The 12,183-nt window shown below is 39.7% G+C and overlaps 1 protein-coding gene across 1 annotated transcript; it reads right to left on the reverse strand.

Annotated features, from left to right (window-relative positions):
* Positions 1 to 1,262: 1,262 nt before the first annotated feature.
* On the reverse strand, positions 1,263 to 11,621 carry LOC141912368 (uncharacterized). The gene is made up of 4 exons (XM_074803631.1): positions 11,351 to 11,621; positions 6,954 to 7,185; positions 3,785 to 3,853; positions 1,263 to 2,478 (listed from the first exon to the last, which is right to left on the reverse strand). Exons 1-4 carry the CDS (start codon positions 11,558 to 11,560, stop codon positions 1,712 to 1,714), a joined length of 1,278 nt encoding a protein of 425 aa, XP_074659732.1. The 5' UTR covers positions 11,561 to 11,621; the 3' UTR covers positions 1,263 to 1,711.
* Positions 11,622 to 12,183: the final 562 nt, after the last annotated feature.

Raw genomic sequence — 12,183 nt, forward strand, 5'->3', positions numbered from 1 at the left:
GAAATTCTGAGCCAATATCAAACTGAAAAAGCTGCGCTTCCTGCTCCCAGTACTCGTTAAATAATATCAACTTTAAAGTAAATTCGGCCTTTCATAAATCCCCTCGCAGTAAAAGTGTTCATTTCCGGTTAGTCGGGTATCTCCACCGGTCGCTATTGAATGCATCGCTGCCTAAAATAATAAGTCATAAACGTTCTTTATGTTCGCAGTTAACTGGATGTTCGATATTGGATTGATGTTTGCACAACGAGAGGGTCATTTTATGCATCCAATAGTTTTCGGGCAATAAAAGAAGTGTTGTTACAGTTTTGTTATTCGTTGTTGTAGCAAACTTGTGTTCATGCGAGTAATTCCATAAAATAGGGAATGTATCTGTTTTTGCGGTTTACACGTGGCGGTGATGTTACGACGGCAATCAATGGACCAATAAGGAATAAGATGAGTCCTCGATATCTTAAAGTGCTCTTCCTCCATATAGATAATGAAAACCTTCCTAGAAATACGTAATTCAGTCATATTTTCATGGGGTTATCGCTTGGAAAGACGCGTACGCGTTTGAGAGCCGTACAAATATGCTAGACTCGTTTTTGATTAAGCCACATTTCCTAAAACATCAAGTGCTCTCCAAATTTTGAAGAGCTAACAAGGCTTTTGATTAATCCCGAAATCAACGGGATGTCGATTTCTTTGGGATATGTTTACTTTCAAACAACACACCGTCGTGTCAGTTATTGATACCCGGTCTGAGCACGCTGGAACTCAACGACGGTTAAGCATTGTCACGCGGATGCCCCCTTTTCTACTATGTAATTGAATTTATATTAGATGGTATTGTTCGGGGATAATCTGCCGTCGAAGTGATGCCCAAGTGCGAACCGAACTAAGCCGATAAGAAGCCCTCGGTCCACCCATCAATTCTTTAGTGCCATATTAACACGTTACAGCCAATGAGTCGCCGCTGATCCGGCACCAGTCAACAGTTAATCTTGTAATAAATCAAACTTCTGGCAAATTCTAACGTTTTCGATCATCTCAAATACTTTCCACAATATCATAATAAACAGTGTATCCTTTTATGCCGCACACTGGGCGGGGCTGTCACCGAGACGACAATGGTAAAATCGGAAATTGGAACCATTCTTTTTAAATTTGGAATCGACAATAGAACCATGAGACAATAAAAGGTTTGTTTCGGCAGACGAACTTCTAAGGGATAAAACAATTCATTTTACAACAACAGTAATAGATTTATTTCATTCGATAAATGTGACTGACTCTCGGTGATAAATATACATAAATGCTAGCGCACCATTTTATCTTTTTGTACACTATAAAACTATATATTTACACAGAGCCTCTTGCTAACATATTTTCCTTATTTCGGTAAATCTATTAATTGATGATTGCTGCTCGAGGAAACTGATTCAACCGTGTTGGAATAATATGGAAAAAGATCTCGCGGATCTTGCAAATGCTGTGGTTCTAAACCGTATCGGGAATTTCCTCTACGCACATGCAAAACGACGTCATCAACTCTAATGTTTTGTCCAATTCGAATTCATCGGTAAACAAAACATGACGTAGGAGTATTTACAAAATTATGGGGAATTGATGAATGATAAATGAATGTTCGGCAAATATGTACCAAACTATATGCAATGTTCGAACAAAAACGTCTAACGTAAATATACACATATCGTCTCGTTTAACGTTACCACCATCGAGTTTGTGGTTGCATCAACGGATGATTATAAGACGGTAGCACATTTATATTACTCATATTCATACCCATAGTGTTCATGCCGCTCATGCTGTACGATGCCGAGTTCATGTTCATGCTCATACTCGCGTTTAGAGACGACGTCACGCCCATCGTGTTCATACCCGGCATACCGTTCATTGCTAAGTTCGTCTGCATCGCGAGTTCGGCGGGTTGTTTCATTAAACTACTGTTCATGGAAGGTTGGCACGGTTTGCCGTCTCGCACTAATACGGGCACGGCAACGCGTCTCGGAGATGGCATCGGGTTCATGTCCAATCCTTTCTCTTGTCGCGCGCGTTTCATCTTATACCTGTGATTCTGAAACCAGATTTTCACTTGGGTCGGGGTCAGTCGGATAATGCTGGCCAAATGTTCGCGCTCTGGGGCGGAAAGATAGCGTTGCTGGCGGAAGCGGCGTTCCAGCTCGTAGGTTTGCGCTTTTGTAAACAGAACGCGGCGTTTTCGCTTCTTCGGCGTTTCGTTCGAGCCCGTTCCGTCGTCTTTCTTATCCACGCTATCGTCGTCGTCGTCTAGATCGTCTTCGCTTTTGTCGTCGCAATTGTTGTTATCGTGATTATCTGGCATGTGCAGCTCAGTGTGTCCCGGTGTTGGGCTTTGTGGTGTTTTTGGGCAAGGCGGAGGAGAGCTGATCCCGTTGTTACAAGTCGGTGTGCTCGACGCGGCACTCGATGATGGCGACGCTAGCTGTACCAATCCTACAATGAAGAAGAGATCATTGATAAAACACTATGTCAGAGTTGTGACGATGATATAGAGAATCCCACAATTATAATGGAAAAGAACAATATTTCGCCTATAACCGAATAGTCGTCTTTAATCATCCTGAAGATGACAATTAGGTAATAGACGAAACGTCTTATAAACGACCAGTGAAAGGAAACATTTCGGACATTGTCTTCCATTCTAAGTATGGAATTTTCTTTACAAATTCAGAAGAGATTCCGAAAACACTTCCATCCATGATATTCTACTAAATAAAATATACCGATGTATACATATATTTTCTAATGAAGTGCTTAGATTAATCCTTGGAGTAATCCTTGATTTCTCGAAGATTAATCGAATCGGATGTATAGGTTTAATCAAATCATCAAACCATGTTGGTTTTACGTCTTTATCTGAGCAATACACTATTGAAAGGTATTGCCCGTATTAATGTGTTGTGCAAGCAAGATTAAGTTAATTAAGACTGATCTGATTTGATTGATGCAACCGAAACATCGGCGGTGCTTCGACGTGGTTTTCAAAAAGCGGAAGTAGGAGGAACAGGTCGGAGTTCTTCTGTTCCGGATGGGGGCAGGGTGAGCGAACTAATGCGCGTTAATCTACTGGAATAAATGCCCGATTACGGGGGTTAATTTGGGCAGAAAATTGCGCGGTGTAGATTTGAAAGGAGGTGTGAGGGTGACTGGCCCAGGTGGTGGCATAAAACATAATCCCATCAGGCAATAACAAACAAGATACCCAGTCAGTTGGAATATTTGTCGAGTTCGCCATTGTGACGGAGTTAGCCAGATTGCGAGACGGGATTTCTCGTGTTTAGAGTACACACATAACTTCTGGCTTCTTGCTTCTTCCGTGTTTGTATAGATAGCTTTCTGTTTATAGAACAAACGTATCGCAATACAAGATTGTCTTGCTGATTGATTTTTGACATCGAGATTTGAACGAATTCCAAAGATCGCAGGGTTACCGGGGTCATTTGTACTAGGATCCGAATCGGATTTGAAAATCAATTAGGAACTGCGTTGGCCGAAAGTTGAGGGTTTCAAATCGGAAGTAACCTAATCTTCAAGATTCGATGGCGACGTATGTCTCATATCAATATCGCGATATCCATAACCACGAGATAACATCAAATATTTGCCAATGCACTAAATTCACATCTTGATTCTGTTGCAAGAATGGCGCATCGATATAAACATATTGTGGGAGTTTGTCTTGACATCACGACAATCTAGGGAAATTCGCGTGTTTGAAGAGAAAAATATCGTTATTCACCTTGACAATGACTGTAAACGCTATCCGGTGCCTCTTGAAGATCAGCGACCACCGAACTGTTGGCGTGTTCTGAAAGTATAAAAAAGTAACGTTTCTTAACATCAAAGTCGTCGGCGTATGATGGAAATATCATCAGTTTTTGTGGTGACCGATTTCTTTTTGTATTCATTCGCGACAAAACAATGTTCATCGCGGGGAGTCGTAAATCGATTGATTGTATAGTATATGTTGTTACTTTTCACGGATGTTAGCCTTTCACGTGTAAGTAGTGCATCCGGAATTTGCGTCGGATGATTGTATTTCACGTAAAAGCCCCCACTTCCGGTTCATCTAAGGGACGGAAACAGCGGCAAAGTGGTTTATTGCCACATCTTCCAACAACAATCACGACAAAACTAATGAGACAAATATTGCTGGTTTTTGCCTGGTGACCTTTCAGCAGATGACACCGCTGAACTGCTGTATATCGACGTAGTTTAGCAAATTACGACGAACGTAAAAATGTATCGAATATCTAATTTGTGAATATTGCACATTGCGCTATGTTATGTTTGAGTTTTAGGTTATTTGTTCCGCTTTTTCAAAAATTCAATGACTTGATGATAAATTGATAAGCATATCGTGATCGGCATTATTGTGAACGAACGACCGCGCGCGATATGATCGCTCTAATGAAATAGTTTTTTATTTGTTAGATGAACAGTCGCGAGGAGATAGCCCGTCCCCCGGGGGACTGCGCGGTGGTCGAGTAGTCGCAGTAAGTTATTAGTTGTAATATGAGGCAATGTTAATTAAGTGGATGACACGCCAGATTGAACTGTAAACTGTAGCGACGATAGCTGCAATTAGCGGATGATGGATAATATAAAAGGTCAACGATACGGAGAGAGAATGGGAGGCTGGATGTTGACACATTGCTGCAACCGGGGCAATAACTATCCCTGTAATCGGCACAAAATACACAAGCACCACCTGAATAATGAGTATTAATATAAACGGGAATTAGTAACGTATATTGCAAAAGCTTTATTGCTATTGTCCCTTGAGTTATTTTGGTCGTTGTGCGCTTAGTATACTGGTATACTGCCGTTAACTATAGCCTATCCATTGGTTTAATTAATCGAATTCATCTGCAATGGTGGTGTCGATATGGGGCATTTGATCATTTCAAATGCACAAGGGAAGAAGGTTTTTTCACTGTGCTGCTCATTATTCGGATCTGGTCAAGTCGTTTTATTGTAAAAAGATACGGTAACAAAATAGTTACTAGAGTCACGAAATCTGTTTTTTCGCCAAACTAGTTTCAACATAAACAATGGAGAATTTAGGTTTGCCAGGTCTGCCAAGGAGCATTTGGGAAGCCTTAAGGTTGTGCTTTCCAGCTCAGCTGTATATGTAGTTCCTCCCTTATAGTCTTACTATCGAGTGTCTTCCTATTATCAACTGAATAAATTATACTATAATGAACGTAAACGGTTTTCTATTCCCGAATGATCTTTACCGTCACAAATGCTGTCGCTTGCGGGCGAGTTATAAATATACGGAGTCGCGTAGACCAAACAAATACGTTCTTATGTCTGTATATAATTGAATTTCTGTTTACCGTTGGGTGCGCGTATATGTGTACGTCGTTATCGAGGTGGTGGTATTAAGTATTCTGTTTAAAACGGATTAATGAAGTCGTAAAGACGATTCAAATTGCCACCAATACTTGCAATTATGCCTTACGTTTACGACTTTATTAACATGGCGATACATAACAATAAATTATTCTTTATTTTCAACGGCCTTATATAGTGATTAAAATCGCGACATTACTAACACCCTTGTAGAAGTATATCATAAATGTTATTCGCGCATGAGCACACGCTTTTATGATATTCGTCGGCAAAATCTGTGAAAATATATAATGACGATTCATTTCAGTCCTGCATATATCACGTTATTGATTTTGCTGTGATTTTTCTTTTCTATTTTTATCTATTTTAGATACAAGCGAATTAAATTCGAGTGGTGTTATTTGAAGTATCGCGAAGAGTTGGTAACATTAGTAAATCTATATGAAATCTGCGAGAAAATGTCACAAGATGATTGAAAAATGAAGCGAACTCTAATAATCGAATGTATTGATATCTGGAATAAATGAAATACGTAATAACTACAGAATTAGCGAACGAATTAGAGAATTGCATTTGTACCGGATTCATGATTATTAATCGTAATTTCTGAAAATTCTATCAGAAAAAAAATAAGTCAAAGCAATCGGGATTTTCTTTCTACTATACGCAAGAAGTGTAAAATGATATCCACGTCCTAAACTGCTCTTTAGCAGTATAAGCCGTGTATAAAGTATATACGGATTGGGTATAGTTCTTTAAAAGCCACGCTTTATTGCAATATGACCCACGTATCTTGAAAGACGTTTTTCATCGGCGAACAATTCATCGGAAGTTTATAAAGAAATCGCTGTGACATTACGTGAATTGAGGTCGCAAACCAACGTGCGTAAATTCTGGGTGCTTCAAAAGATGCACATCTTCCTATATTATGAACGATGTTGTGGGACAATGATGCGAATGTGCGGATTCAAACGAGCATCGGTAGGATATGTACCAGCTCAATACAAAATTCAAGGTCGTACCTAGCATTTGAATTTTAGGGGGCCGAGAAACCCGAAAATAGAAGTTCCATAGGATATACCAATAACAATCGCAAAAAGGGCACTTTTCCAAAATTTCGGGGGGGGGGGCAATTTCCCCCTGCTAAATACGGATCTGAAATAGTGGAAAATACAAAATCCACTTAAGTAAATAATCGATTGTGAAATATGTTACCAGCCACCCTTATCCAAAACTCAACAGTTTTACACCTTAAGAAGTTCCTATCTGGTATATTGGTAATTTTTCTATATGATATACACTTTGCCGTCTCGATGACGGAGCATCGTTATAAATAAATAAAGCGTTCATTGAATTGAATTAGATATTTTCTGCGACTAGTGTTTCCGAAGATTAACAAGGGCGGAATGAAAAAATCGTTATTTGCTTTACGTGCATAATTCAGCTTATTTTCAATTTGATTCGGTGTAGTGGTGTACGTAACTATTCATTTGTTTTTATAAAAACTGATTGAAGAAAGTGATGAAAGTTTTAAAGAAATTGTACTATACCTGAATATGGCGGCGGTGGATGGACGGATTCAGCTGTGGCTGCTTGTAACCAGCGGGCATATGCATTAGTCGGGTCATAGTAACTTGTCCGCGGCAGCTGGTCGTGCGATAACTGTGGAAGCCTGCTGTCGAGTCCGCGGACTATGCCGTCTTTCGTATCCGGCATATCCAGTATGTCCTTCATCGAGAAACTGTTAGCCTTCATCGTGTTCATAGCCAAGGGAGAATCCATCTGAATAACACCCATAAAAACAATAGTTTTATTTCACCGTCCAGAACAACAAAAAAAGAGATTGATACAAGCAGCTCGTGCGACCGTGCGGCTGAAATCCGAGTGATATCCCCGGTGAGTCGACGCTAGCCGGAGGGTGAGTTATAAACCGACTCCTTTTTGATCCCCTCGCGGATTGTTATAGTGTGCCCCGGGGTGACGCCTGTTTTCGGGTAGGTTCAGGTGGTCAGTATCGACCCTAAGCGCTAGTGCCACCGTGAGACTGTCGATGAGAGCGTTGATGATATCACTACTGTCACACGATTGCCACTTTATGTTCGTTAAAAAAGCAATCAGCGTCGGTATAACCGTAAACGCCGCGACGGTGACGGTGGGTCGGTTTTAACGTCAAAAGGCGGAGCATTACAGGCGATTGGTTCGTCGAGATGCATTGACAATTTGTCAATGGTTTAAGGACTAATTTGTCAAAGCAGTTAATGGGAAACCATGATTTATAATTGACCAATCAGGCTATACCCTCAGTCAAAGCGCATAGCCGGTGCAAGAAAACGGTCTGATTTTTAAGTCGTTTTTATGATTATACAACGAAGCGTAGTCGAACGCTATCCTTAAAGGTAATAAAGTACGACTTAAGTCAAACACCTCGGACAATAAGTTAATTTCCAGTCCCATAGAACGCGATGAATAGGCCTTCTTCAATCTCCCGCTGTCAAATACAACATCTAGGTTAATACTTTATATTCTCCAGCAAAATGAACGTCTTTAAGGCCTCGGGTGGCAATTCTCGCGTTTCTCGCCACCGTCAGATAAATCCGAATACCCCTCGTGTTATCAGAATGTACGTTCAGGCCGAACAAGCATGTCCATCACCACGAACAATATTTTCAATCGGTATCTACATACGACCGAGCAATTGTCTTAAAGCAGGTAGAAAGTAATAAGTTTTCAACCCGTTATATAGAAAAATTCAAAAGATTAAAAGCGAATCTCGATTTATCAAAAAATAAAATCAATAGACACGACGTTTCGAAATCTCGCTATAGATCATCGTCAGGTGTCTACGTCTGAGTTATTCTGGCTATTCTACTAGTAGGTATGGCTACTTTTTGGAAGTTACGCACGGTAGGTTGATTAGAAGTCCATAATCCCGTACATTCTAGTGAGCGCCAAATGTGTTTTCGACATTTTCTTAAAAGACCACTTAAAATCGAGATTTGCAGATTTTACCCGTCGTAGTCGTAACTTAATTACGCGGCGACTCATATCGACTTGAAAATAATTCGGGCTCTAATCCTGAATTAGCTCGAGGCAATAACGCCGCTTTTTACTTTGAATATTCAAGTGTATTTAGACGAATTGTATATAACGGTTGAATTGGTGTTTAAGATGGCCCTCTAGACACGAGTGTCTGTTAGAATAATGGACAATGTGGACAATCGTGAACGCAACAAGCCTTGTATAACCGTCTTTAAAAGCGACGAAAAACCTCTCGGAAACTGGTGGTGACATAAGTCGAGTATTCCGTTTGAAAAATAGTTGGTTCCAATAGAAATGAATCGCTTGCAAAAAGACTTTTGGAGGGCTAGCATGTTGGCATACACTTTAGAAATACTAAGCATCGCGTATCTCGCACAGTCTGGATTTCCAGACGATCTATACAGGTAATCATAGTGTAGTTTACTTCGGGGTTAACTCGTCTATAACTCGTAAAAATAGCTCGCGCCCGTGTTCTTTTAGACGTCGCGGTGATGTCTATAGGTTTGGCGTCACGAATTATTTACTTGAAGTCAACTTTCCCTATATCCAGGTCCATTATATATGCCTATCGGTTGGGCCCGTATTTATATGCGGGTTCGGCGGATTAGTAAATTACTAATTTTGCTTTACGGTCGTAAACGTTTGAACGCAATATCGTGGACAGAAATAAACGCGCGGATCATGCATTTCGAGGAAACTCGCAGTGGAAGCGAAACAAGATTTTCATTACCCGAATATTTACTATAAGACAGTATGAAAATGATTTCCACGATAGGTTTCAGTCTGTAAAACGTTGAAAGGTTTCGGGCCTTTGATGACGCTTTTTGATTCTAGACGGGTTGACGATTACGTTTTTTTTTAACTGCATGATAATCGATTTGTCATGATACGGTATGCATGTATACTTTTTGGAATCACTGCCAAATATATATGAACAGTATTATTGTCATCAAACCGAAACAACGAAGGAATAATCATACCATATGGCAGTCAATCAGAAAGGATTGTGTATATTATACACACGTTGATATGAGCATGTTTGATTTTCGGTTGGAGATCAATCGGTCGATTATTGACCATCAAAATCGAGGCCGTTTAAATATATCCGGTAAACAACTCTTCATATTTGAGTATTGTCTGTAACTGTATTACACAAACACGATGGCACGGGTCATTCATAGAGAAGGAGAGAGAAATTAAGAGAGAGAGCGAGCTTTCAGATGTTTTACAACTGTACCGAAGTTAGATCGTGTAGTACTACTATATTTACGAAACTTGAGGGCGACACATCCATCGATTCGATTCCGGGGGTCTCCAGATCGATCAGATACTACGATTACAAATATCGACGCCTAGCATAGATAATGATATACGGTCTCTAGTCTCGGGTTCGAGAACACCAAAGCGAAAATGACTTCTGATTATTTGATATGAACTTATCTACAAGTCACATACACCATGGACGTATAAATTAGATTCTAGTTTATACATCCACGCGTAAACCAACCAGTTTCAATATCAAAACATTTGTCTAATCAACCTTCTTCAAGTCGTTTCTGAACATGTTTTCAAAAATGTATTTGGGATATTGTGATCGAATTCTAGAATCTGAACTTAAAATTTCTGATTTCAAATTTCAAAGTGTTTTTCGGCACATCAAATTTCACCGAAATATCCTATGACATTTTGCATTGTTATATTTGAGTTTTATGAGTCTTTAGCAAACATTCCTCATCGATTTTAAATCTCATTGATTTATCTATTAGTGATAGGTATTCACTAGCGCACCTGCTCTATCCAGATAATATTTTAGTCGTAACCTAAATGAAACAAATATTCATAGTTTTGTCGCAATAGTACAAAAATTATGGTTGATCATCAAAACAATAAAAACAAACAAATCGTCGAGCTTCGTTGAAATCGCTTAGTCACGCACAAACTTACGATTCGTCATCTCAGTGACATTTACTTTGGTACAAAATATCTACAGTAAAAACGAACGTATCGAGTTTAAACAATTCATACTAACAGTACGATTGGTATGATTTTTGTGTGTGATTTTTTCCGAGAAATTCACTGTAAGCCGTAATTTTCGACGAATGACGTTTTAGGAAGCAACGTGTCCGGGTATGCCGATCGGTCGCTTCCATTTTGGAAATTTCCGCTTCGCATTCGATGTAATTCGAACAGAATGCAACAACTGAAGCGAAAGAAACCGACCACTCCTACTCGACCGTAATATGGAACCCGACTATACGCGCCTGATTACACCGCATGCACAGAGAAAAACTCCCGTATTCATTCGGCCCGATTGTGTCGGTTTCATATCTGGCCTCATCGGATTTTCTATCAAATTTGCTTCCAATAAAAGTGTCAGTTCTAAGGCAACCGAATGAAGCCTTTCGGTTGGAAAACCATTCACAAACCGAGGCACTATAAACATTCCTCTAATTGATTCAAATTCCAATAAATCGCCCCGATTCTAGTAAGCCATAATGCGGCGTTATTCGCGTATCAATTTCAGACAAATGAAAGAGCAAATTACGGCTAATCATCCGATCTGTGGTTCCGTCGTAAAATAAAAGATTGCATAAACGAATTCGAGATGCATGAAATTGAAAAAAAATTGATTGATAAATCGCGACAAATTGGTTGAAAAAATCTTCCTTTGGAAATGGTATCCATTCACCTACCAAAAGCCGACACGATGTTATCCAGAAATTCACGAATACCGTTTGCGAACGTAATACATATTTGAAATCTTAAGCAAGATAGATTTAGGTAGCTAGTTGATAGTTGACCAAATAAACTCTTCATTTTGGAGTGTCCTCAAGAAAATCAACAACACACTCAATAAATTGTGAACAACGTCCTCAAGTGTAGTACTTGTGCTATATGACTATCTTACCCGCTGGTTGTTACTCAATAGCGTGTCAAGGAAACCTAGCGAATAGCGGTCCTGTTGCTGTTGATGATGATGTTGTTGTTGTTGCTGCTGCAGCTGCTGCTGCTGATGGTGGTCAAGATGTTGAAGATGATTTTGATGGAGCGACGAAGATGAAGTCTGTTGCTGTTGCGGCTGATGGGCCGGTAACGGATGCTGTTGCTGATGCATCATCGTGACTGGTGGTGGTGACCAGAAGACGTTATTTCCGTGCACTATTTCGGTGTGGCTTCGTTTAGTATGACGTGTAGTGTTTGAGACAAAGTTCAGCTCTGATCTTTATATTGACTTTAAGATACCCAACCTGATAACGAACGACATTTGTATGTTGATAAGAACGACCGGCCCTCCCAGTCTTCGGGGACATTATTGATTAGATTTTCGTAGTTATTTTGCATTTCAATGAGAGACTTTACCTTCTCATTTAATTATCACCCCCAGTCCCATTGTCAACAAACAGCACCTGTGCCTTGAAACGATCCGCTTTATTCAATTCGCCCCTCAACAAAGTACCAAGAAAATCCAAGCAAGTCACAATGCAACAATCGAAGATCATATCTTTTACATTTATCCCGGGGATAAATGATGCGAAGCTAAATTGTTATATAGGCGATTATAGATTAATTTCGGTTTAGTACAGAAAGGACATTAACTCTGATAAGATATCACATATATGCAATGAATTGTCAAATGAGAAATAACCCAAACTAGTAGTTCAAATTTCAGTTTGAAAAAAATAGATCGTGATAAATCGTCGTATTATTCGAGTCATCTGATCATAAGGACCAATAACTTTG

Source organism: Tubulanus polymorphus, chromosome 1 (genome assembly GCF_964204645.1).
Source record: "Tubulanus polymorphus chromosome 1, tnTubPoly1.2, whole genome shotgun sequence".
NCBI classification, from domain to species: Eukaryota; Metazoa; Nemertea; class Palaeonemertea; order Tubulaniformes; family Tubulanidae; genus Tubulanus; species Tubulanus polymorphus.